At 40.6% G+C, this 25,148-nt stretch overlaps 1 protein-coding gene across 5 annotated transcripts in view; it reads left to right on the top strand.

Annotated features, from left to right (window-relative positions):
- The window catches only part of cracd (capping protein inhibiting regulator of actin dynamics), a 198,791-nt gene that overhangs the window by 162,748 nt on the left and 10,895 nt on the right, over positions 1-25,148 (top strand). For 4 of the 5 annotated variants that reach the window (XM_062981532.1, XM_062981534.1, XM_062981533.1 and 1 more), the window contains 5 exons: positions 4,070-4,138; positions 7,814-7,999; positions 11,909-15,644; positions 20,111-20,301; positions 20,867-21,029. In XM_062981532.1, coding sequence (XP_062837602.1) covers positions 4,070-4,138; positions 7,814-7,999; positions 11,909-15,644; positions 20,111-20,301; positions 20,867-21,029 — 4,345 coding nt within the window. The remainder of the gene's footprint in view (positions 1-4,069; positions 4,139-7,813; positions 8,000-11,908; positions 15,645-20,110; positions 20,302-20,866; positions 21,030-25,148) is intronic. The other variant, XM_062981531.1, reaches the window with a different exon arrangement.

Raw genomic sequence — 25,148 nt, 5'->3', positions numbered from 1 at the left:
CAGATCCTGCATTTTGGGCCTGCCTGGAAAGGCCCTTGACTCATAAAAATTGCCACCCTTGTTGTTGTATCATTATTAGGAATTGGCGTAATGAGGAATCATGTGTATTCTACTATCACTCTCCACAACCTTATTCATTCAAAAAACTGACAGTGGCCTGGGAACAGGATGCCTTTCTCTGGCAGTTGGAGCCAGAAGATGCAGAATTAATGTGGAGGGTTGTCAGATGACTTTTGCTGTTAGTCTCATTATCAGTTCTAAGTGACAGAATGATGGATGATGCTTCTGAAGGTCTCAGGAAGAATCCAGGCCGAGTAAGCTTTTATTCTTCAGACAGTAATCAGTGACTTCCCCATGGACCCCTTAACTCCACATGAGAGAAAAAACATTTAATCCAAAGACGTATAGGTGTTGCTTTTCATTCCTACTTACTGTACCTGGGAATTGATAAATATTTTAAAAAGGAATTGATGTGGGAAAGAAATTAAGATAACTAGATATTGCCAAATTTCAACACTGAGTACATTAACATGTAGACCTAGGACAGTGAGATAAATTTGGCAGTGGCAACAACATCGAAGTGTAGAGATAAGCTGCTTCCTTTGTAGGTTTTTGGGAACTTACATTTATTATAGGCAGCATAAATCTATTTCACAGAGCAGCTGAAAAATATTGATGCTCATTCAGAAGTCTTCAAAGAATGCTGAGAAAAGTTTTCTCTAAACTCAGCTTAGCATATTGGGCATGTGTTTCTTTAGATGGGCTTGAAGGCATGCATTATCTTTCAATGTGTTGTCGAAGGCTTTCATGGCTGGGATCACAGGGTTGTTGTATGTTTTCTGGACTGTATGGCCATGTTCTAGAAGTATTCTCTCCTGACGTTTCGCCCACATCTATGGCAGGCATCCTCAGAGGTTGTGAGGTATGGAGAAACTCAGCAAGGAAGGTTTATATATATCTGTGGGAAGTCCAGGGTGAGGGAAGAACTCTTTTCAGTTGGAGGCCAGCGTGAATGTTGCAGTAATCACCCTAATTTGCATTGAATGGCTTCATCTACTGGCTACTTTCTGCCTGGGGGCATTCTGCCAGACTAATCTGATCTCTTTTTTCGATAGAGTTACGAGTTGGGTCGATACAGGGAATGCCGTGGATGTAGCATATCTAGATTTCAGTAAGGCCTTCGACAAAGTCCCCCACGACCTTCTGGCAAACAAACTAGTAAAATGTGGGCTAGACAAAACTACGGTTAGGTGGATCTGTAATTGGCTAAGCGAACGAACCCAAAGGGTGCTCACCAATGCGTCGTCTTCATCATGGAAAGAAGTGACAAGTGGAGTGCCGCAGGGCTCCGTCCTGGGCCCGGTTCTGTTCAACATCTTTATTAACGACTTAGACGAAGGGTTAGAAGGCACGATCATCAAGTTTGCAGATGACACCAAACTCGGAGGGATAGCTAACACTCCAGAAGACAGGAGCAGAATTCAAAACGATCTTGACAGACTAGAGAGATGGGCCGAAACTAACAAAATGAAGTTCAACAGGGACAAATGCAAGATACTTCACTTCGGCAGAAAAAATGGAAATCAAAGATACAGAATGGGGGACGCCTGGCTTGACAGCAGTGTGTGCGAAAAAGATCTTGGAGTCCTCGTGGACAACAAGTTAAACATGAGCCTACAATGTGATGCGGCAGCTAAAAAAGCCAATGGGATTTTGGCCTGCATCAATAGGGGAATAACGTCTAGATCCAGGGAAGTCATGCTCCCCCTCTATTCTGCCTTGGTCAGACCACACCTGGAATACTGTGTCCAGTTTTGGGCACCGCAGATGAAGGGAGATGCTGACAAGCTGGAAAGCGTCCAGAGGAGGGCAACTAAAATGATTAAGGGTCTGGAGAACAAGCCCTATGAGGAGAGGCTTAAAGAGCTGGGCATGTTTAGCCTGCAGAAGAGAAGGCTGAGAGGAGACATGATAGCCATGTACAAATATGTGAGGGGAAGTCATAGGGAGGAGGGAGCAAGCTTATTTTCTGCTGCCCTGCAGACTAGGACACGGAACAATGGCTTCAAACTACAGGAAAGGAGATTCCACCTGAACATCAGGAAGAACTTCCTCACTGTGAGGGCTGTTCGGCAGTGGAACTCTCTCCCCCGGGCCGTGGTGGAGGCTCCTTCTTTGGAGGCTTTTAAGCAGAGGCTGGATGGCCATCTGTCGGGGGTGCTTTGAATGCGATTTCCTGCTTCTTAGCGGGGGGTTGGACTAGATGGCCCTTGAGGTCTCTTCCAACTCTACTATTCTATGATTCTATGATTCTATGATTTGTTAGCTGCCTGCTAACAAAACCTCACAACCTCTGAGGATGCCTGCCATAGATGTGGGTGAAACGTCAGGAGAGAATACTTCTAGAACATGGCCATACAGCCCGTAAATGATACAACAATCCCATTATCTTTCAGTTGGTGAGACAGGAATTCACATTTTCCAGAACCCAGAGGTCCAATTACACTGTTGAATTAATTTAGTTTCACACCACTTTGACTTCCATAGCTCAATTCTGTCGTATCATGCTGTCGTTGTTTGGTGAATCACCAACACTATTGGGCATTGAGCTGTGGCAGTTAAAGTGGTATCACACTGCAGGAATTCTACAATGTAGACAATATCGTAGGTGAATCATACAAATCATATTTACAATGAATCTGTTGTGGATGAGTCTCTGAGTAGTAGTAACAACAGGGAGTTGGAGGTTAGGGAGGCAAAAAGGTCTACTCGGGAGCAAGACTCTATTGAAGAGCAACAGCAGAAGAGAATGCGGCAAATACTTACTGAACCCACTGAGGAAGGGTTTGATGTGGATGATGGGTTTGGCAATGAAGCAGTTTCTATGAGAAGTGATGGGAGTTACACTGATGGGACTGGGGATGAGATGGATTGGACAAAAGTAGCAGAAGTGAGAGAAGTGTGCGAGGAGCCTACAAGCAGTGACACATTCAGAGGGTTTGTTAGGGATGGAACTTGGAGGGAGGATGATCTGTCTGCTGTTTGGGAAGATGTAAGTAGAAGCCGGAGAAGGGCTGCTTGGCAGACAAGGTAAAGAGAAACTCGGGCAGCACAACTGGCAGTTGAGTGTGGGGTGTTTTCTCCTCCAAACTAGAATGAGACTGCAGGAGCAGCTGAGGGTGGGGCATTGTCTGATTGCAGCTCAGAGGAAGGTTTGCAATATAAGGTGGGTTGGTTGCAATGGGGACTTTGTGACTAGCAAAGTGTATGCTGAATTGCCTGCTACGCTGGGTCGTGATTTCGGTGAGTCCTGGGATTCCTGAACTTCATGGATCCTTTTGGGACGTTGCTACTGTTTCGGCTGGGACCTTGGATCACTTCTGGACATCGCTTTCGCTCACTGGCCCTGACCGTGGACTGGACGTTTGACGCTGTTGCTGTAATCTGTTTGCTGTGGATGACTCCTGGACCAGCTTGACTACGAACTTGTTACATCCTGGAACGGGTTTGCTGAAATGACAGCGAGTGTTTTTCCTTGCTGTGTATTTTGGTTAATGGGTTGGGATTTCTTAGGATTCTGGGACTCTTTGTTTTGCTTCCATTTGGACCAGTTGGCTGTGTTTTGTTTTTGGAATACTATTTTGCTGCTGTTAGGCATTTTTGATTCTTTTGAGCTGTACCTACAATAAACTGTGGCTACTTTACACTTGGGACTGATTTGTGGCATTTGTACCTTGACAGAATCTTAGTAATAATTACAGACATGGAGGCATTCTTGTATTAATTCAAGCTACAGAGATTATATGCAGTCAACATATACATAGGCATTTCTTATAGCAAACCTGTAAAGTTTGGGCAAAATTTTCATATATTTAAACATCCATATCCACAAGTCTTGAGGCTTAGTCCCACTGCTCCACAGGACATGAGGTTATAGACCACTGGACTGAAAAGATGAGTTTTGTTTGTAAGCATGCTGCTTGCTTAATAGTAAAAGGTAGAGAAAGAAAAAAGAAAGAAAGAAAATGCACCCACTGCTCAAGTAACCCCTCTTTTTTTGTTTTTCTAGATAGGTAACATACCAGATCCATTAATCCCTGAAAGTCTGCACAAAACAAGGCTTGGAGGAGAAGAGAAGGTAAAATTTGTGAATAGCTAACTACGTCCCCCCCCCCCCCCAAAAAAAAAGAGTCTTCACATATTCGGTCTCAAAATATATAAGAATATGCATTGATAAAACATGAAATATAAGTCAGTGTGGGTCAGATTCATGAAGTGTAGGTAAATGCTTTATCTTTAGGCCCAGATCTGTTCCATTCCTATAGAGAACATGATCTTTACACCCTGAACAACAGGGATTCCCTTCTGTCCTTTGACATTATTTTTCCTCACCTGACTTCCAGCATCAAAAGTGAGTCTGCTTAGGGTATGTGGAGAGGGTGATGTAGGGAAACAATAGTTCAACATGCATGTCCCATCTGTTCTTTTGAACTGGACGTCAAATCCTTCTTAGAGATAATAAGGGCAGATCTGGATGTACATGTAGTTTGAATTTAGCAAAGAGATATTTTTAAACACATGTATCATTCTAGTTCACTAGTCAGAGCACCAAGGTTGGTTGTGGCCGCTTGTTGCTTGTGCACTTGGTAACAAAGCCAGATTTATTGTGTCCCTTGAATCTTAGATGTTTTTGTTTTCATCCTATGACAAGTAATGCTTTTATCAAAAGCTGGTCTTGTGTTTTAATAAAATGATGACATCATGAACACGTTTTGTTTCATGCTCAACATGACTTCCCCTGAATATCCTTTTTGGCTTCTGTTCATTCATTGCTGAGTTCTTTACTCAGAATTTCCCTCTTTGACAGTTGGATCATTTTCCTAGTTGTTGGCTTTACTTTATCTGTGTTGCGGTTCAGCAAGTGGCAGAGAATTTTTTAGAGGATGAGGGAATTGACGGGTTTCAAAGTGAAGAGTCTGCTAATGATCAGAGAGAATTGCAGGCCGAGGAAGCCGTTGTTTGGGATTCCTGTGCTCGTTCCCAGGCAACAGAAAGTGAAGATTTGAGTTCCCTTGTGAAAGGACCTTTGGCCTATGGGAAGTTTTCCCGAGAAGCCAGATTAGGTTTGAGAATGGAGGGAGTGAAAAATAGACTAATTAGATGCTCTGAGAGAATCCGTGAGAAGTCCTTGAAGCCTGGGTGCATTCCTCATGATATCATGGCTTCTTGGTTGAGCTTAAATTAAGTGGTGTTTATTTTGCGCCTCTCAGAGGAGACAACATTGCCATATGGGTGTTATTCCTGTCTCGGCTCTCAAGTTCATGATTCAAGTCTTTGCCTATGCTTCTTGAAGGACTTGCCTTAGAAAAAGTTCCTGTTTCCATGCTTATGGATTTATATTTGAATGACTGTTGTGGATTTTTGGCTCTCTTGACTTCATGTCCTTTTAATTTTTGGATTGCTGCTATTTTGTATTTTCTACTCTACTGCGCTTTTGAGAAATGCCTTTTTTCCCTTTGAACATGCTTTTCTTAATAAACCTTTGTTGATAGTACTACTGGAATCTGGTGTGATGCTGGGTCAAGCCATGTGGTACAGGCCGCTATACCCTTTATACTTACAAAGAATATTACTGCAGACACATCAGATAGCTCTATTGAGACATTTTGAGTCTCGGACCTTAGTACAGAATAGGGTGTACACTTACAAGGTAATTGTAAGTAAGGCCGAGCAAGTTTGCTTGAATAAACAGCTTGGTCGTATGTTTACTATCATGAATTAAATCTTTTCAGCAGACTGAAATCAGACTCAATCTGAAATTTAAAACTAGGGGGAAATTGATGAAGGGATGTAGGAAGTACCACTGCCTAATAAACTTGCTGCTAAAGCAACACTGAGATCAGTGCACATACTTACTCAAATGAACAACCACTGTAAAGTGTAAGTAAGTGTGAATGTGATTATGAAATGGTTAGGAAAATGATGTTCACATGTGGGTAGTCATTTAAGGAAGGAAGGAGAAGTGCAAGTGTAGTGAATAGATTGACATCATATTCCAGCAAAGCCCTTTCTAAAACCTGACTCCACCTGGAAGAGTGTAGAAGACAGGCAAAGAATGCATTTCTTCCATGAAAATATTCTGAAAAAAAACCTACTGATTCTGTGCTTTCTGCTGCCATTGCCAACATCTTGCTGACATTGTTGACTATTTATGCAAAGCAGTTAATGGGCTGATTAAACACAAACAAACAAATATCAGTTTAAAAGGCGATTTTATCTACTTTTGCCTTAGACTACAAGTTAACATGAGTTTAACCTTGGGAAGGTAATTAGCAAGGGTCCCCTCTTAAATGTTAGATTTCAGACTTCCCTATAAGAGGTTTTGTTAATTAGAAGGGAAACAATAGTTTCTTAAAGATAAAAGAAGCAATTATATATTGCAGTAGGTCTGCCATGTTGACTGGGGAATTCTGAGAGTTATATTTCAAGAAAATAATATCCATCTTGACATTAACAGCAAATTAAGTGGCCCATACATTTCCAGGGAATCCAAAACTATAAACAATATTCACCATCAAGACAAAAGCAGCAATAACTAGGAACACAACCAGTGCAGATTTAAAAGGATTTGCCTTAGAATGCTTACCCTATAGCAAAATCTTGTGATCTCTTGCTCACCTATAGCTAGAGATAAAAAAATAATCTGGGTGATTTTGAAATACCCATTAACATTTCCTATTTTGCATCTCTTGAGAATCCTTATAGGGGAAAACACACTTTGGTCTAAATCCTTTGATTCTGACTAGAGCTCACCCACTGAATCTATTAGATTTATGTATATGTTGACTGGCATCCTGTTGGATCTAAATAATAATAATAATAATAATAATAATAATAATAATAATAATAATAATAATAACAACAACAACAACAACAACAACAACAACAACAACAACAACAACAACAACAACTTTATTTTTATACCCCGCCCCCATCTCCAAAATGGGTCTAATCAACAGGATGCCAGGTCTTGTTGAATACATTTGCTTCTTTGTGAGTCTTTGTTTGAAAAGCAAAGGACTGTTCTTTAGAAAATGCTAAAAGGGCAAACAGCAAAAACCAAGCCTTCAAACACTTACATTAAGGGATGAGAAGGCAGGCTGAATCCAATGAAATCAGGACTGATTGTTTTTTCTAATTATTGCTCCTTTTGCCTTGAAGGTGAATGTTGTTTACAGTCTTGGATTCCCTGGGAATGCATGAACTCCTTGATTTGCTGTTAATGTCAAGATGAAATAAGTAATGAATCACAGGATAACCCAGTTCTTCTATCTTGACCTTTATGCCACTGTATAGTTGAAGTTCTGTAAATTACACTGGCAAGAGTAAGTTAGATGGTGGGCAACTGAAGAACATTGAAGCATCACATTATTGAAACTTACATAAATATGATTTCTTTTTTAGAATCACAAGTATTAGCATAACATTTTGTGGGCATGGGATGGTGTATGGGTACCACATTGCCTGCCCAGGTATAGTGGTAAGCACATTATTCAGTTCCTGTGGAAGTAGATTTATTACTTACAAGAATCTGGATTTGCCAAGTTGCTTGTGGGTACAAATACTGTACAACAGTTACTATCTGTGGCAACTCTTTGCAGAGCTTGAATGGAAGAGAAATAGGCAAATTGTTTGCCAGTAGAAATATCCAAATTTCTGTTTGAATTCATTCTGGAAAGGCTGCTGGGTTTACATGTTCTTTTGTGAATTCCATTGTTTAAATCAAGTTGGCTTCTTTCTGTGATCTGTACAGGTTCCTCCGGTGAAGTCATCGTCTCGGCCAAAAAGACATCATTCACCCTCGGGCACAATTGAAACAGTCAACCTTGATGCCATCCCACTGGCGGTTACTTGTCTGGACAATAGCGCAGCAAAGCACAAACTCTCTGTTAAGCCAAAGAATCAGAGGGTTTCCACGAAACACAAAAGATTATCAAAGGTATTGAATAGATTTCAAAAGTCAAATACCAAAAAGAGGTCTGCGCTTTAGCTGTTTATCATGGGACACTCAGAGCTCTACGCAGCCTTTAAGTCTGATCTAACAATACGTTACTTATTATTCATGTGCATAGAGCAGCATAAAAATGGTACAAACTGCAGAGATTTTGGAAAAGGAAAAGAACATTAGATACAGTTTATTTTCTGTTTAATATGTTTTTCCCCAGAAAGATAGTGTACTGAAATAAAAATGATAGACTTTCAGATTTTATAGATTAACATATTTATCATTTTAAAAATATATTGGATTTTAAAAAGATGATTACAAAAAAGAAGAAAACAGAAGAAGGGGACATGAATATGGACTAGACATAGACATAATAGATTTATTATATGAGCTAGGCATACACAAAACAGACTATCTGTGTATTACAGTTCATCAAATACATGAAATGTAAAGCACCCTGGATTTTAAAGATAAGCTTCGACACCTTGGTCCCTTTTACCTTTGCCATGCTGATATGAATACCACCAACCACCATTCATTTTCCATTATTCGAGGTACTGGTTTAATTCCTGCAGTCTACTGAGAGAGGATCTGACACAGCCTTCCCAAGGTCTTGATGAATCACAAATTTTTATTTTAAAAACTAATTTGAATCTTCTTAGAGTTAGAGATTATGAAGTAGGGTAGCATCACTTCTGGTCACCACAAATGCTGACTACAGCAACACGCTGCTCTCTTCCATGACTCACACTAAATTGTAAATCCGGTTGTTTTTGTTTCCTGGATTTTGTACACTTATAAAGATAAAATGCTAGTCCTCAGCCATAGATATGTGCTTTCAAAAATAATAGTACCATCTTGTACATGCCTATTTAGAAATAAGTACCATTAATTCCATAACGTTTACTGTATTTCATCACATAATAGTCACCACCATGTAATAGTCACGCTCCATTTTTGGGGTCCCAAAATCGGTATTTTTACTTACCTCACATAATAGTCACATCCTTGCTTCATTGCCCCAATGTCCCGCTTGCAGATTAGATGACCAGCACACAGTGTAGCCAGTGGAGGAAGACAGCCTTCTCACTATAACAGTCTAGCTAGGCTTCCCTCTCCATGTGTCTTGCCGCTCTATGTGAACTTTGTCTCTCCCCCCTTAAAACACGCCCTTTACACGGTGTGTTTTAAAAATGATTATGTGTTTATTTATGTTTCAGTAATGCTGTTAATCCGTCTCAAGCCATGAGAAGAGGTGGGCAAGAAATAAAACTATATTATTCAGCAAGGGCACCTCACTTGCCCACCCGCTCCCCATCAGATATGACATTTCATTCACTTATTCACTTCCCTGCCCACCCTCCTTTCAGTCATGATACTTCACTCACTCTCAGAATCAGCCACATAAAGCCCCATACTGAAAGATGAGCGGGCGCTCAGATGAGTGAGACAGTGAATGAAGCGCTATGCCTGAAAGGTTGTTGGATAGGCAAGTGAATGAGTGAGTGGAAAGACTAGTAGTTAGGCAGCACTTCATTCACTCGATCACTGACTCGTCCACATGGCTCTTCATGTGGCTGCGTCCGAAAGCACTGAGCGTGAAGTGTTGGGCCTGAAAAGTGAGCGACGCATGGGTGAGTGAGTAAATGAATCACCGTACCTGAAAGTAAGCAAGTGAATGAATAAAATGCCACTTCACTTGCCCTTGCACCCACTTGCCTTTCCGACATGGTGCTTCACGTGCCTGAGTCTGAAAGCATTCAGTGCTTTCAGGCTTAGCCACATGAAGCACTGTGTTTAAAAGGCAAGTATGCATGTGGGCGAGTGAGAGAATGAATGAAGTGCCATACCTGAAAGTGGGCGGGCAGGTGAGCTAGTGAGTGAAGTGCCCTTGCTGAAAGGTGGTGGGTGGACAACTGAAACTATGTAGTACACAGGACACATGGATAGGGAAGCCTAGCTAGACTGGCATAGGATGGCATAAAACTGACACAATAGTTTTCACCAAGTAATAGTTTCACAATAGTTTCTGTTAAAAAAGGGATAAAAGTATGACTATGTGATGAAATGCAGCATTCACAGAAAATTGGTGTAGGTTTGCAGCATAAGTAGATATATTTCAGACAAAACCCTCTGTCAGAATAGTCCACATAATATGTATGGAAAGAAACATTGTGAGTTTTACTATCGTGATTGATTTTCAGAATGCTTTTACTCTAAATATTTGGAGAACCAGTCACAGGACTGTTCGCCTTGCTCTCCATTGGTGGTACCATACAATTTTGCTAGGCGTGGTCAGCGGAGCCATGTCTCATTTTTAAAGGACCAACTCCTCAGTCATACAAAGATGGAAAAATGCAACATCTTATAATTTTAATTAGGTACATATATGTTATTAAAAAGAGGTGATCAGAAACCATCTGCTTTGTTTTTGCTGTTTGTTTGCTGAGTGGTAAAGAATAATAAGTATATTTCCTAAAAACGTTTAGAAAGAAACATTGTCATAAAAACTAGGTACTACCAATCCCGCTCAGGCCAATAAAAATCTAGTGTAGTTTGCTTCAAAACAACCTGTGGCAGCAGAGAAAGTATTGTGGTGGAAGGTGTTGAATATCTCTATTCACAGAATCCAAACAGCCAGGTTGCACAAGTGTTTGCCACCAATCAGAATCCTGACCTATGACTTTCAGCTTATGAAGCTTTTGCATTACAAAATATACTTATATAATACTGGCAGACATCTCTCGACTTCCTTATTTGTAGCAAAAGCTCTGCATAGGTGGTTCAGCAACAGTTCAGACCCAGCATAGGCCACCAGTCACAATAAATGAAATACAGTCTGAGAGCATAATGGTGATAAGTGTTTCTGTCTGCTGTGTCCCAAGATTGTTGTGGTATTCTTTTCAGAATAGAAATCTATTGAATGGTGAAGTACTTTGATGACATGTTACTTGGATGTTGGAATATGTTTTATTATTCATTATGGTGTGTGTTTGTAGATGTCAGAAGATCTAACATAAATACATGAACACATAAATAAATTGCATCATAATGATCTCCGAACATGTAAAAAAATTATTTTATAAGATATCAGCCCTCTACCCCATAGAGCAGGGGTCCTCAAACTTTTAAAGCCGAGGGCCGGTCTACAATCCTTCAGACTGTTGAGGGGCCGAATTATCATTTGAAAAAAAAAAATACAAACAAATTCTGATACACACTGCACATGTCTTATTTGTAGTGCAAAAACAACAACAACAACAACAAGAACAATGGAAGAACAATACAATATTTAAAAATAAAAATAATTTTAACCAACATACATTTATCAGGATTTCAATGGGAAGTGTGCTTCTGCTTCTGGCCAATGAGATAGTCAAGTTAATTAGGGTTGTTGTTGTTGTTGTTGTTGTGTGCCTTCAAGTAATTTCAGACTTTGGGCGAGCCTAAGTCTAAAATGTATTTATTTATTATTTATTTATTTACTGCATTTATTTACTACATTTGTATCACACCCTTCTCACCCCAAAGGGGACTCAGTGTAGCTTACAAATTATATGTACACACAATATATTATATTATTAGCATAGCACAATATTAGCATTATATATTACTTTATTGAACTATACCACTATACTATAATATTATTAGTAATATTATATGTAATATAGAATATATAATTAATATTATTATATGGTATTATTATTAGTGTTATATTGTATTACATTATAATATTATTATCAATATTATATGTATATACAATATATTATATTATAAAACTGAGAGCGGGGGCCAGATAAATGACCTCGGAGGGCCGCATCCGGCCCCCGGGCCTTAGTTTGGGGACCCCTGCCATAGAGCATAATTTAACAAGTCAAATCTGTTTTTGTTTTCTGATACTAGGAGCTACATAGTGTCTCAGTGATTGAATTTGAACCAGAAATCCTAGAAATAATAAAGTGTGAAGACCAAGTCGTAAAACAGGATGGCCATCATGTAGAGAAGCCCATCCGGCCTAGAGAAAGCCATGAACAGGAAGCAAAAGGCAAAAGGAAGCAGCAAGAGAGACTTATGACTGAGAAAAAAATAGCTGAAACAGAAGTAAAAAGCCATATGGAAAACAAAAGAGTTCAAGGATTTGAAGAAGATCAAGGGAGACAGGAAGGGAAAAAGCAGAAGCTTCAAGAAGAAGAGCAATGTTTAAAAATGGAAGACAAAGAGGGTCAACAAGTGGGGAAAACTCATAAAGAGCTGATGGCTCAAGAACATGAGATGCAATGGCACCAAGAAGAAGAAAGGAAGATGGAAGAGAGATCTCAGGAACTAGAGGAACCTATGCACTCAGAATCTGAACATCAGGAACTAGAGGACCAAAAGCAGAGTGAAGTAGAGACACAAAAGCGACATGAAGAACAAAGAAAACATGAACGGAAGGCACAAAAGCAAAGGAAGGAGCAAAAACAATGTGAAATGGAAGCACAAAGTCAACAGGAAGAGCAAATAAAATGTGACTTGGAGGCACAAAAACAATGGGAAGAACAAAGACAAAATGAAATGGAGGCACAAAGGAAACAGGAAGAACGACAACGTGAACTGAAGGCACAAAGGAAAAGGGAGAAGGAAAGACAACGTGAACTGGAGGCACAACAGGAAGAACAAAGGCGGTATGAACTGGAGGCACAAAGGAAACAGGAGGAGGAAAGACGACGTAAAATGGAGGCACAAAAGAAATGGGAAGAGCAAAGACAACATGAAATGGAAGCACAAAGGAAACAGGAAGAGCAAAGACAATACAAAATGGAGGCACAAAGGAAACAGGAAGAGCAAAGACAATACGAAATGGAGGCACAAAGGAAACAAGAAGAGCAAAGACAATATGAAATGGAGTCACAAAGGAAACAGGAAGAGCAAAGACAACGAGAGCTGGAGGCACAAATGCAGCAGGAAGAACAAAGAAAATGTGAACTAGAGGCACAAATGCAGCAGGAAGAACAAAGACAACGAGAACTGGAGACACAAAGGCAACACAAAGAGCAAAGGCAATGTAAAATGGAGGCAGAAAGACAACATGAACTGGAGGCACAAAAGGATCAGGAAAAACAATATCAGCATCAACTGGAAGCACAAAAACAATCAGAAGAACAAAGACGATGTGATATGGAAAGCCGACAAAGAAAGCAAAGACATGGAAAACGAGAAGAAAAAGGACAGACAGAATTTGAAGATAAGCAACAAAAGAGACATCAAGAAATGAAGGAGGGGAAAGCTTATGACAAGATGTTACAGCACGGATGGAAAGACAAGAGACAAGAACAAGAGAAGCAAAAATGGCAAGAAGAAAAAACAAAGCATCGGGATTCAGAAGGGAAGAGAGGACAAGAACTGGAAGAAAAAACACATGAGATCGAGATGCATGATGAACTGAAGAAACAAGTATTTCAAGGGCAAAAAACAAGGCAGAAACAAAAAGAACTTGAACAGACAAGAAATCTAGAAGGTGAAGATGGTTTGCAAAAGAAAGGAAGAACCACGAAGTTGGAGAAACAAAAGAGACCAGAGCAGCAAAAGGAAAATCTGACAGCAGAGCAAATGAACAGCGACGAACAAAAACATGAACCTGAGAAGCATGTTAGGTCAGCAAAACATGGCAAATGTGAAGCAACAGAGTCCCAAACAGCATTAGACAAAAAGAGAACGCAGCAGGAAGATTTACTACAAAGGGAACAGGGACAGAAGCCAGAAGAATCAAAAATACTGAATGTAGTAGAAGGGCTGCAGGCACTGGAAAAGCCAAAAGAACAGAACAACTTATCCGAATTGCAACTGGACAAAAATCTGAATGCAGAAGAGAAACCTTTGGAAACTGTAAAGAATGCACTTCCACCTAAAGAAGAAGCAAGCCAGAAAAAGTCAGAGCAGAAAGACAAAGGGCAGAAGAAAGAGGAAACTCTAAAGCACAGTGAGAAAAGGAACATTGAAACTCAGGAACAAGAAAGGATTCATGGTGAAGAGCTACGATGGCAGGAAGTTGATGCAAGACAGACTATGCCCAGAGGATTCACCTTTCAAGTATCATCAGGTGAAAAACAAATCATCTTTCAGAAAGTTAATCTGAGCCCAGTTAGCCCTGTTAAAGAGACACCAGCTCCTTCCACAACAAAAGAATCGAAGACTCCCAAGTGTATCAAAAGCTCACATGATCTTCCGACCTCTTTGTGTGTCCCACATACAGCCATTTTGGTCACGGGAGCACAGCTCTGTGGCACTGCGGTCAACCTTAATCAGATCAAAGATACAGCTTGTAAATCTTTACTTGGCTTAACAGAAGAAAGAAAAATGGCAGATGTGGCTCCAGCAGAAAGTGCTACGAAACCATCTCCTGATGCCAAACCTAGCAGCAGTAAAATAAAACATGCTCAAGATCCGCAGGGCAATCAGGATATATTGGCTGAGTGGGCTTCCATTAGGTCAAAAATCTTAAAAAGTGCAGAAAATGGTAAATGTAATGAGAAAGACAAGGGAAACACCAGTAGGCATAGTGATGATTGGACTCCTAAAGAACGAACTGCTTCCCATAGTAATTTACGGAAGACTTTGTCTGCAAATGCAAAGTTTTCTATAACTCCAGCATGGCAAAAGTTTTCAGAAGTCTCCAAGACTAATACAGGCACTGAGGGTAAGGTTGGCACTGAAGCGGAGAATGCAACAACTAAAGAATTGGTTCCAACAACTACCAGTGCAAAGCGAGAGACAGTTTACACTGAGCCGCTGATAGATGTAGGGAATGTACCTAGATTGCCTGCAGGTAAAACTGAAGTACATCATGAGATGGTAGATAACACGGAGGGTTGTAAGTTTGCCAAAGATCTTCCATCTTTTCTTGTTCCAAGTGGTCCATTAAGTAAAGAAATATCCCAGCCAGTACCCTCTCCTAACACAGAATCTCACCAGAATGTTGCTACGAGAAAACTGGACCGAGTTTCACCAAATGGAGAAGAAAACGTGTCCCCATTTGGCGTAAAATTGAGAAGGACCAACTATTCTTTGCGATTTCACTATGATCAGCAAGGAGATCAAAAGAAGAAGAAACGGTACAGTGCAGGAGATAGTTTTGATGGCATTCCAACTCCTCTAGTCACCCCAGAGAGTGAACAAGATCCAAGTAATCTTTTTCCAAAAGCAAGTAAATCACCTAGCCAAGAGGCAAAGGATGCCAGTGTTAGTTCTGGAAAGATCTCCCCATCTAATGTTAATCAAAACTACAGTACAGCTACTCCAGTATCTTTACCAACTAGCAGCCATGTGTCCACAGCTACTCAAGAGAAATCAGTTTGTAAATCACCAGTCCCCAAAAAGCCTGCATTAGCTCCAAAGCCTACCAGCCAAACTCCACCACCATCTCCTCTCTCAAAAATACGCAGGCCTCCTGCAGTCGATACTTTGGGGCAAAAGGTGGGCAAAGCCGAACCCGATACAGCCTGGAGGAAAACTGAGACTAAAGGGAGTGCTCTGATTTCACAAGCACCTGAAGGAAACAAGAGCGAAGAGGAAGAGTCAAAGGAGAAGAAGTCATTTTTCCCATCCATTACCATGCCATGGAGAGAGAAAACCGAGAAAAAATCAGAGCCACTAAAAAAAGGTAGGCAAAAGTGCATCTCCTAAATGTAACTCTATGATGGCGTCAATCTTAAAACATTGCATTGTTTTTTGTTTTTCTTGTATGCTAGCAAAATATTCTTGATATTACATTAGCCTTGATTTCACACGTCTATATATGTGATGATTTCCATGGATAAAAACAACTGCCAGAATCCTGCATCACTTTAAGTAAGGTAAAGGTAAAGGTTTTCCCTAATGTTAAGTCTAGTCGTGTCCGATTCTGGGGGTTGGTGCTCATCTCCATTTCTAAGCCAAAGAGCTGGTGTTGTCTGTAGACACCTCCAACGTCATGTGGCTGGCATGACTGCATGGAGTACCGTTACCTTCCTGTCAGAACAGTACCTATTGATCTACTCACATTTGCATGTTTTCAAACTGCTAGGTTGGCAGAAGCTGGGGCTAATAGCAGGGGCTCACCCTGCTCCCCGGATTTGAACCACCAGTCTTTTGGTCAGCAAGTTCAGCAGCTCTGTAGTTTAATCCGCTGCACCACCGAGGTCTCCTTTAAGTAGCTGTATGTAAGTAAAGGTAAAGGTTTCCCCTGACGTTAAGTCCAGTCGTGTCTGACTCTGGGGGTTGGTGCTTGTAAAGAAGTGTGTTTTTATTTTGATTTATATATGTCACGTTTAATTTCGTTTTAAAAGTCAGGTTTAACTATGTTTAAAAGGGTAAGTATTAGTCACCAGTGCGTGGGGGATGGTAACCAGCTCAGCATTCTGAGGCAGGTTGCCATAGTAACGAGGGCGGAGCCAACCGCCGTTTGAAGGAAAAGGAGGGAATGTTTTAAAAAACAGTTTAGTTTGTGGTCAGTAAACCACAGGGAAGGTTAGTTTTAGAGTCGGTGCCCTTATGTGGTACCAAGAGACTGATTCTGGTTGAGGGATCAGGGTGGCTCAAATGATTGGTCATTTTGAGTCAATTTGAAAATAGGTGGTGACTTATTTTAAGATAGTCTGTGATTTTAGTCACAGGGAAGACACTGGTTCCAGGTTAGGGAAACCAGGGGAACTCAGATCGCTAGTGATGTTAAATTAAGCAAGTTAGGTGACTTGTTTAGGTTTATTTGTAGAGACCGAATAGGAAGGGAAAGCAATCCCAGTTAGATCCAAAGTGATCAGTTAATAACTTTGCAGCCATTATCTAAGTGCCTTTAAAGAAGTTACTGTAACCACTAAGCTCTGTGCCTGAAATAAACTTGTTTTTGTTCTTCAATATCCAAGTCTCTGTCACCTATATTCAAAACTAAGTAACGCTACCATCTAATGTGAATAAGAATAAGAAAAAATAAGAGAATAAAGAAAAAAAAATCCTCTCTGCCTGAGATCTCCACAATTTGGTGGCAGCGGTGATCTCCACAACTTGGTGGCAGCGGTGGGATAAGGAGATTCCTCCCTGCCACATCGCCACAAATTGGTGGCAGCGGTGGGATAAAAAGATTCCTCCCTGCCACATCACCACAGTGCTCATCTCCATTTCTAAGCCGAAGAGCCGACATTGTCTGTAGACACCTCCAAGGTCATGTGGCCGGCATGACTGCATGGAGCGCCGTTACCTTCCCGTATGTATATCCAGCTAAATAGCAAAGGTGCTAAGAATTCCTGTTAGTGGATTGCAAAGATGTATATTTGTATTGTTTTATATTTTGCTATACTGTACTGTCTTGGGCATGGCCCCATGTAAGCCGCCCCAAGTCCCCGTTGGAGAGATGGTGGCGGCGTATAAATAAATTATTATTGTTGTTGTTGTTGTTGTTGTTGTTTTATGGCATTGAATGTTTGCCATCCTTTGTTGGAAACATCCCTGAGGCCCCTCAGGAAGATACGGTGGATTATGAATAATGTTGTTATTCTATCAGGGCACTGGAAAGAGTGCCTCGTGTACATTGTTTCACACTGTGCATTATCATACCCTGTGCATTGAGCATTTTTCTAGCTCTGGTGAACAATAATGCAATAGTAACTCTCTACTAAATATCGACATTGCCAAACCAACCAATTCTAATCCCTATGTATATAAAACAGTATGTAAAGATACAACTCCCATACAGGATTCCAACCGACTATCTCAGATGATATGTCACAGGGACAGTTTTTTACACTATCCCACAAGGAGCCCCGGTGGTGAAGTGTGTTAAAGCACTGAGCTGCTGAACTTGCAGATCGAAAGGTCCCAGGTTCAAATCCCGGGAGCAGAGTGAGCACCCGCTGTTGCTCCAACTTCTGCCAACCTAGCAGTTCAAAAACATGCAAATGTGAGTAGATCAATAGGTACTGCTCCGGCGGGAAGGTAACGGGGCTCCATGCAGTCATGCCGGCCACATGACCTTGGAGGTGTCTACGGACAACGCCAGCACTTAGGCTTAGAAATGGAGATGAGCACCAACCCCCAGAGTCAGACATGACTGGACTTAACGTCAGGGGAAACCTTTACCTTTACTACATCAGAGCAGATATTCAGCTCTGCATCATTGTGTATAAATATATTCCAATATATTATAAAATTCCTTTGTTGAATTCCTGGGACTGTTCTTGATATTAGGACATAAAGTCATACTGTATGCATCCCTGTTTGTATGCATTTGCTTCAACCACAGCAGACTTTTTAGGAGATGTTGCTTTTGTGTGCTTTCAAGTCATTTATGACTTATAGGGGTTTCTTGGCAGAATTTGTCCCGTGGGCATTTGCCATTGGTTTTCTGAAGCTGATAAAGTATGACTTGCCCAAGGTCATCCAGTGGCTTTCTGTGGCCAAGTGGGGATTTACACCCTGCTCATCCAATGTCCTAGTCAAACACGCAAATCATTATGCCATGCTGGATGTCTTTGTTGTCCTACATTATTATAAATTGCAGCAAACATATATAACTGAAGTTTTATATAACCTGCAGTTTTCCTAATTATTTTCCCTGCTCATGAGGGGTGATATCATGACCATATCTTCATCTAGGCATGCTGATTCCAGTGAAGTCCAGTGCCCAAATGCAATGTGTAATGTATCTACAGAGCTGATATGTATAGTAGTTTTCATTAACTTCAGTGATGTTCTTTGTAAGTCCTCTGCAGAGCTTTTTATCCCATTGAAAGGAATGGAGAATCCCTTGCTAGTGAACCATTTTGTGCAACATTGAAGCCTGTGAACCCAAGACTGGTTGTGAACTTTCTGCAGACAACCTATGTGTAGACACTCTTTGTTCTATGTGACATGTACAAACTCAAAAGTTTGTTCAAATATTCCCAAAATAGCATATCAAATAATTCCAAAATTAAACCCACACACTTTCCAGAAATAGATGGAGGTGTTGGTGCACACAGATGCTCAGAGATTGAACTAGTTTTGACATTTCTAGGGCAGCTTGAATTGAGATGTGAGGATGCAAAGCATTGTTAATAATGCTTTGGAAAAGTTTGCTGCACTGACATCTCCTCTAGATTTCTTTGTGCAGAAGAATGTAGCCAAACTCAGACTCAAAGAGAATGAGTCACAGCAGTTTAAAGGTACAGGAGCCACATCTGGTGTGAACCTATCATCGGGTTTACTGAGGCTAAGAGTGTTTAACTTCCCCAAGTTCACTCTATAGCTTTTCATGGCTGAGTGGGGAGTTGAATACTCTTCTCCAGAGTTATTATCCAGTGCTCAAATGTTGAGATTAATATTCAACTGATTTTTCATGAAAGGGCAGGGGCAGCAATGTGTGTGACTGCCAGGTTTTGTTGCCGTATTTATTTATTTGCAAAGCCGCCCGTGATGAATGTTAAGAAATAAAGATGAATATAAGTTTGGATCCAGTTTTAAATGTTGCTTCTGCCAACTGAATTGGCAGAAGCAGCATTCCCCTTATCTTGCTTCTGAGGCTGGATCTGCACTGCCATATAATTCAGTTTCTGAATGCAGATTATCTGCATTGAAGTGGATTGCACTACAAAATTGTCTGGAAAGCAACTAACAACATATGAGCAGAGTCCTGTCAGTGAGATGTCAGTCTCATATTAAAACCAGGAATTAATTTTAAGCCTGGATGGTTAGACAGGAAACAGTAAGAGCTGACGGTTTGTACACAAGGTGTTCAAGACACTATGCATTTAAGTAATGTCTAAAAACAATATATGCTTAGGCTGTTAATTGGGCACTAACAATACATAGTAGTTTTCCAGACGACAGGAAGCTAAAGCCCCTTCTACACTGTCATATAAAATCCAGATTACCTGCTATGAACTGGATTATATGGCAGTGTAGATTCATATAATCCATTTCAAAGAAAATAATCTGGATTATCTGGTTTGATAATCTGGATTATATGGCAATGTAGGAGGGACCTAAGTCACACCTCTGACAAGACTATCAGGAAATACCCCCCCCCCCTTGCATAGTTTTACTTGACAGTGATATAACGGCAGCCAATTTCTGTTTTTTAAATTGAATCTTTTTGTGTCGTCCTCTATCTTCCAGAAAGGCCAGTGCTTCAGAGCAGGCATTCCATAGATGGCTCCAAATTGATGGAAAAGGTTGAATCCGCACAGCCACTTTGGATCACATTAGCACTGCAGAAGCAGAAGGGTTTCCGAGAGCAGCAAGCAACACGAGAAGAGAGGAGGCAAGCCAGGGAGGCAAAGCAGGCTGAGAAACTCGCTAAAGAAAATGTAAGTCTATAAAGTGGATTAAAAGAAAAAGAAAAAGAAAGAAAAAATGTCGTATGATATGATGTGAACATTTTGATGTGTTTTGCAGTTGTCTTCAGATTTTAGAAAAAGTGTAACCATGGTCAAGAAAACAATTGAAAAGAGCTATTACGTTTTTAAGGGTAACTCAGACTTGGAGGGAAGGGTTAACACCCCTGTGATTAGAAGATTTCACCCCACTTTCTGTGCCTGTAATAGTTGGATTTTGAAGAATATAGCTTGTTGTGGAAACAGGGATTCGTGATAAAGCTTCAGTGGAGACACCTTTTCCCCATGATAACTCTTCCAGGGATGAATTTCCCATCCTAGGGGTAGATTTCTCTCACATTCTGAGTCATTTGTAAATCAAATGTTTGTAACTTGGGGACTGCCTGTAATAGGAATTTTAAATGATTTATTTTTCTTGTTGTATTGAGGGCACATTGAGTCAAGCCCACTATTGAACTCAATGGGAGCCATTTCTTTTTGTATTAGAAATATATTAATATTGTTTATGCGGTATTTTTCCTTTTGTGCTTTACATTAGGCCAGCATAAACAGTCAGTCGGATAATAAAAGCACCGGTAGGACAAGTACACTGCTAAAGCCTGCAGCCTCGGAAGAGGAGAAGAAAGCGGAGACAGCTATGTCAAGGCTTGAACGCAGAGAACAGCTGAAAAAATCAAACACTCTTCCTACATCTGTGACAGGTATAGTTTACGGTTTCCATCACAGTTATAGCCACTTGATTATTTGGAAGAATTGTGAGAGAGTCAGATCTTAATAACAATTATTATTATTATTATTATTATTATTATTATTATTATTATTATTATTATTCTGCCTCTCCTTTCAGTTTGAGATGGGACACACCTTAGTTAAATAAATCTATAAAATCACATATTAAAACAGTTAAAACGCAATCTTTAGTGTCTCACTGTCCGTTTTTGTAAATTTTTAGAATTTCATTCACATCTTGTTTGCCTTTATTTAAAAAAATATTTGCTAGACACACACACACAAAGGATAACAATTTCTATGTTTTATAAAACATAGATATGGGATAATAAATATTAATTGCAAGTTATATTAACATATGTATTGAAGGCTTGCACGGGCAGAATCACTAGAGTGTTATCTGGTTTCTGGGCTGTTTGGCCGTGTTCTAGCAGCATTTTCTCCTGACGTTTCACCTGCATCTGTGGGTGACATCTTCAAAGGATCATATTAACCTACATATATACTAACATACATTAACTACCAAATAATACCAAAGGAAAAAAAAGGGGGGAAAGTGGAGGGGGGGATGGCTTGCTGCCCAATTCCCAGAAGATGGAGTTCTTTCATGCCAGGAACACAGGCTTTTCAGCCTGATTATCATGAGATAATTCTTGCCATGGTCACCTACTCTCTCCATGCCTCCCTTAGTGGAATTGTGGCACCCTCTGTGGGATGATGACAGTCATAATACTTTGATTTTTCTTACAGTGTTTATTAGCATATCTTGTTGTTAGGTGCCTTCAAGTTGATGCCAGTTTATGAGGACCTTGTCATAGGGTTTGCTGGGCAAGATGTGCTCTGAGGTGGTTTGCCATTGCCTTCCTTTGAGGCTGAGTGTGTAACTTGCCTAAGGAAATCCTGTGGGATTTCATACCTGAGTACTCCCACAGTCATAGGTCCCATCTATACTGCCATATAATTCAGTTTAACTACATTAGGTAAAGGTAAAGGTTTTCCCCTGACGTTAAGTCTAGTCATGTCTGACTCTGGAGGTTGGTGCTCATCTCCATTTCTAAGCCAAAGAGCTGGCATTATCTGTAGACACCTCTGAGGTCATGTAGCCGGCATGACTGCATGGAGCACCGTTTACCTTCCCTCTGGAGTGGTATCTATTGATCTACTCACATTTACATGTTTTCAAACTGCTAGGTTGGCAGAAGCTGGAGCTGACAGTGGGAGCTCACTCCGCTCCCTAGATTCAAACCGCTGACCTTTCGCTCTGCAAATTCAGCAGCTCAGTGGTTTAATCCATAGCGCCATTGTGTGCTCCTAGCAACAATATGAAACTGCATTATATGGCAGTGTAGCTGGGGCCCTAGTCTGACACTAACCACTATAGACCACATTGACTCTGGCTGTTTTTTAAAAACACTTTGAAGCTTGCTAACAAACTGGATATATTCAGATTAATAATAATAATAATAATAATTTTATATTCTACTACCGTCTCCCAGAGGGACTCGGGGCGGCTCACAAAACATTCAAGGTGTAACATGCAAAATATAACAAGTGCAAAACAAAACATAAAGAATAAACAGTCAATATAACATCACAAATTCACAGTATCCCTTTGTTAAAACAATAAAATACAGTGATTGCTATAGGTAAAAACAGCAGTATTCGATCTCAGAATTGTATAGTGCTTAATAGAGAATCTAAGGTCCTCATATGTATTATTAAAGAATCTAAACCTGATTGAAGGCTTTCCCAGAAGAAGCTTGAATAAGATGCAGCTCATAGTTTGGGGGGGGGGGGGTAAAAATAAGGGGAAATCCAGCTTTTTGATCTTTTGAAATGAGTAGGAAATTCTTCCAGTGATATCAGTTTTTTTCTAAATTGCTCTTGGATGCAAATGCTGGCAGATGGTTGGAAAAGCTGCTACAGCAATGAATAATGAACTAGTATAATAAATACCCTGTTCCCTTCAGTGCCTTGAAACCATTAAGTCTCTAGATTTTGCTGCCTAATTATGACCTCTTTTGTGTGACTCTCGAAATGTGCCTTTTTAAAGTTCAAAGGCTGATTCGCTGATTGAAAAGCTGTAAATTCAGGTGATAAAAGTGAGAGTGCAGAGAATTAGTTTTATTTCACAAAAGGGTAATCCGTGACGGAGGGCTGAGTAAAACTTTACATGCATACTATTTACTGCTGCACAGGGGGTAAATGTAAGTGGTATGCCTCATCCACATAATTGCCTATGCATATGAGAAAACGTAAATTAATAACAATTGCGGAGGGGATGCATTAAGCACCATCAGCTGCACTTTTTTCAGGATTGAGAACACTGAAAATAGTGCTACTGAGTTAGGTAATTTCTATCCCATCTGGAAGCAATTTCTAACCAAGATTTCTGTGGTGTGTTTCTGATGGATTCCACTAGCTTTTATAAGAACTGGTCCCTAAAAACTTGCTCTTTCTGCAAGTTTTTGATGCACTTTTTTGACATCATGTAGAGGATATGCTGGGAAGTTATCCATTGGCAGTGGACTGAATCCTACTGCCTTGTTTCTTAGAGACATTTGAAATTATACCAAAATACTTTCAGTGCCAAAATAGTGTCCAGTAAGACCCCTTCAACACTGTCCCTATATCCCAGATTATCTGGCAGTGGAGACCCATATAATCCAGTTTAAAGCAGGTAATCTGGGATTGGATTTTGGGATATAGGCAATGTAGAAGGGGCCTTAGACACCATATTTTTGTGGATACAATCCCATAAATCCACAGTTATTTGGATCCACAGAACACCATTTATCTACCTGACTTTTGGTGCCCGCATGCCTTAGAGGAGGGGTTCTCAAACTTTTTCAGCCACAAGTGCTCTGAGGAGCACACTTTGATAACCGCTGGCTTAGGATCCTTCTACACTGCCATATAACATCTAGATTATCTGTTTTAACTGGATTATATGGCAGTGTAAAGGTAAAAGTAAAGGTTTCCCCTTGACATTAAATCTAGTCAAGTCCAACTCTGGGGGGTGGTGCTAATCTCCATTTCTAAGCCGAAGAGCCGGCATTGTCCATAGACACCACCTAGGTCATGTGGCCAGCATGACTGCATGGAGTGCCATTATCTTTCCGCTGAAGCAGTACCTATTGATCTACTCACATTTGCATGATTTCAAACTGCTAGTTTGGCAGAAGCTGGGGCTACCAATGGGAGTTCACCCTGTCCCACTGATTCAGACCGCCGACCTTCCAATCAGCAAGTTCTGCAGCTTTTTGGTTTAAGCTGCTGTGCCACTGCGGCCCCTTATATGGTAGTGTAGATTCATATAATCCAGTTCAAAGCAGATAATGTGGATTATCTGCTTAGATAATCTGGATTATATGGCAGTGTAGATGTTGTAGTTGGGCCAAGGGGCAGTAATGGTTCTATGGGTGAAACAGCTGGAAGGAGAAAAAGGGCTAATAGAGAACAGGTGCTTGATGAAGAACAACAAGTAAAGCGGGTCCGGGAAATACTTATGGCTCCTTCAGAGGCTGAGACGTTTTATGGGTTTTCTAGTGATGAGGAGTCCATGCTGGAGGATGATGGTTTCACAGAGAGTAAAGGAACTAAAAGGTCTACTCGAGAGCAGGAGTCGGATGAGGAAAGAGAAAGGAAAAAGATCCACGATATACTCACTGCTCCCACGGATGAGGAGACATTTGAGGGGTTCTCTGGGAATGATGGGTCTGGGAGTGAGATGGAGAATGTTGATTGGACTCAAGTAAATGTGGATCATGAGCCAGCTCATGGGGCTGCATCAGGGGATTGGCAAGCCTCTCATACTCCTGGGACATGGGGAGATCTAAGTCTAGAATGAAGATGGAGGGACTGGAGGGATGAGAGATGAGGTCCACAAATGAGATCAAGATCAGTTGTGGATGATGAGGACAGGGTGGAGGCCTCATCAGCATCGGACTCCGATGAGTAAGTTAAAAGTGGAGTTTCAAGAGCTATTGCCTTGCAGAAGGCAAGGTGTTGTTTTGGGGACATTGCTTTATCGCTGCCTGTTCTCCTTGGGTCCTGGCTGTACAGCTTCCTGATAATCCAGATTGAATCTT

The sequence above is a fragment of the Anolis carolinensis genome, chromosome 5, assembly GCF_035594765.1.
Source record: "Anolis carolinensis isolate JA03-04 chromosome 5, rAnoCar3.1.pri, whole genome shotgun sequence".
NCBI classification, from domain to species: domain Eukaryota; kingdom Metazoa; phylum Chordata; class Lepidosauria; order Squamata; family Dactyloidae; genus Anolis; species Anolis carolinensis.
Note: the sequence above shows the minus strand (reverse complement) of the source record. Positions and strands in the feature narration are given on the sequence as shown.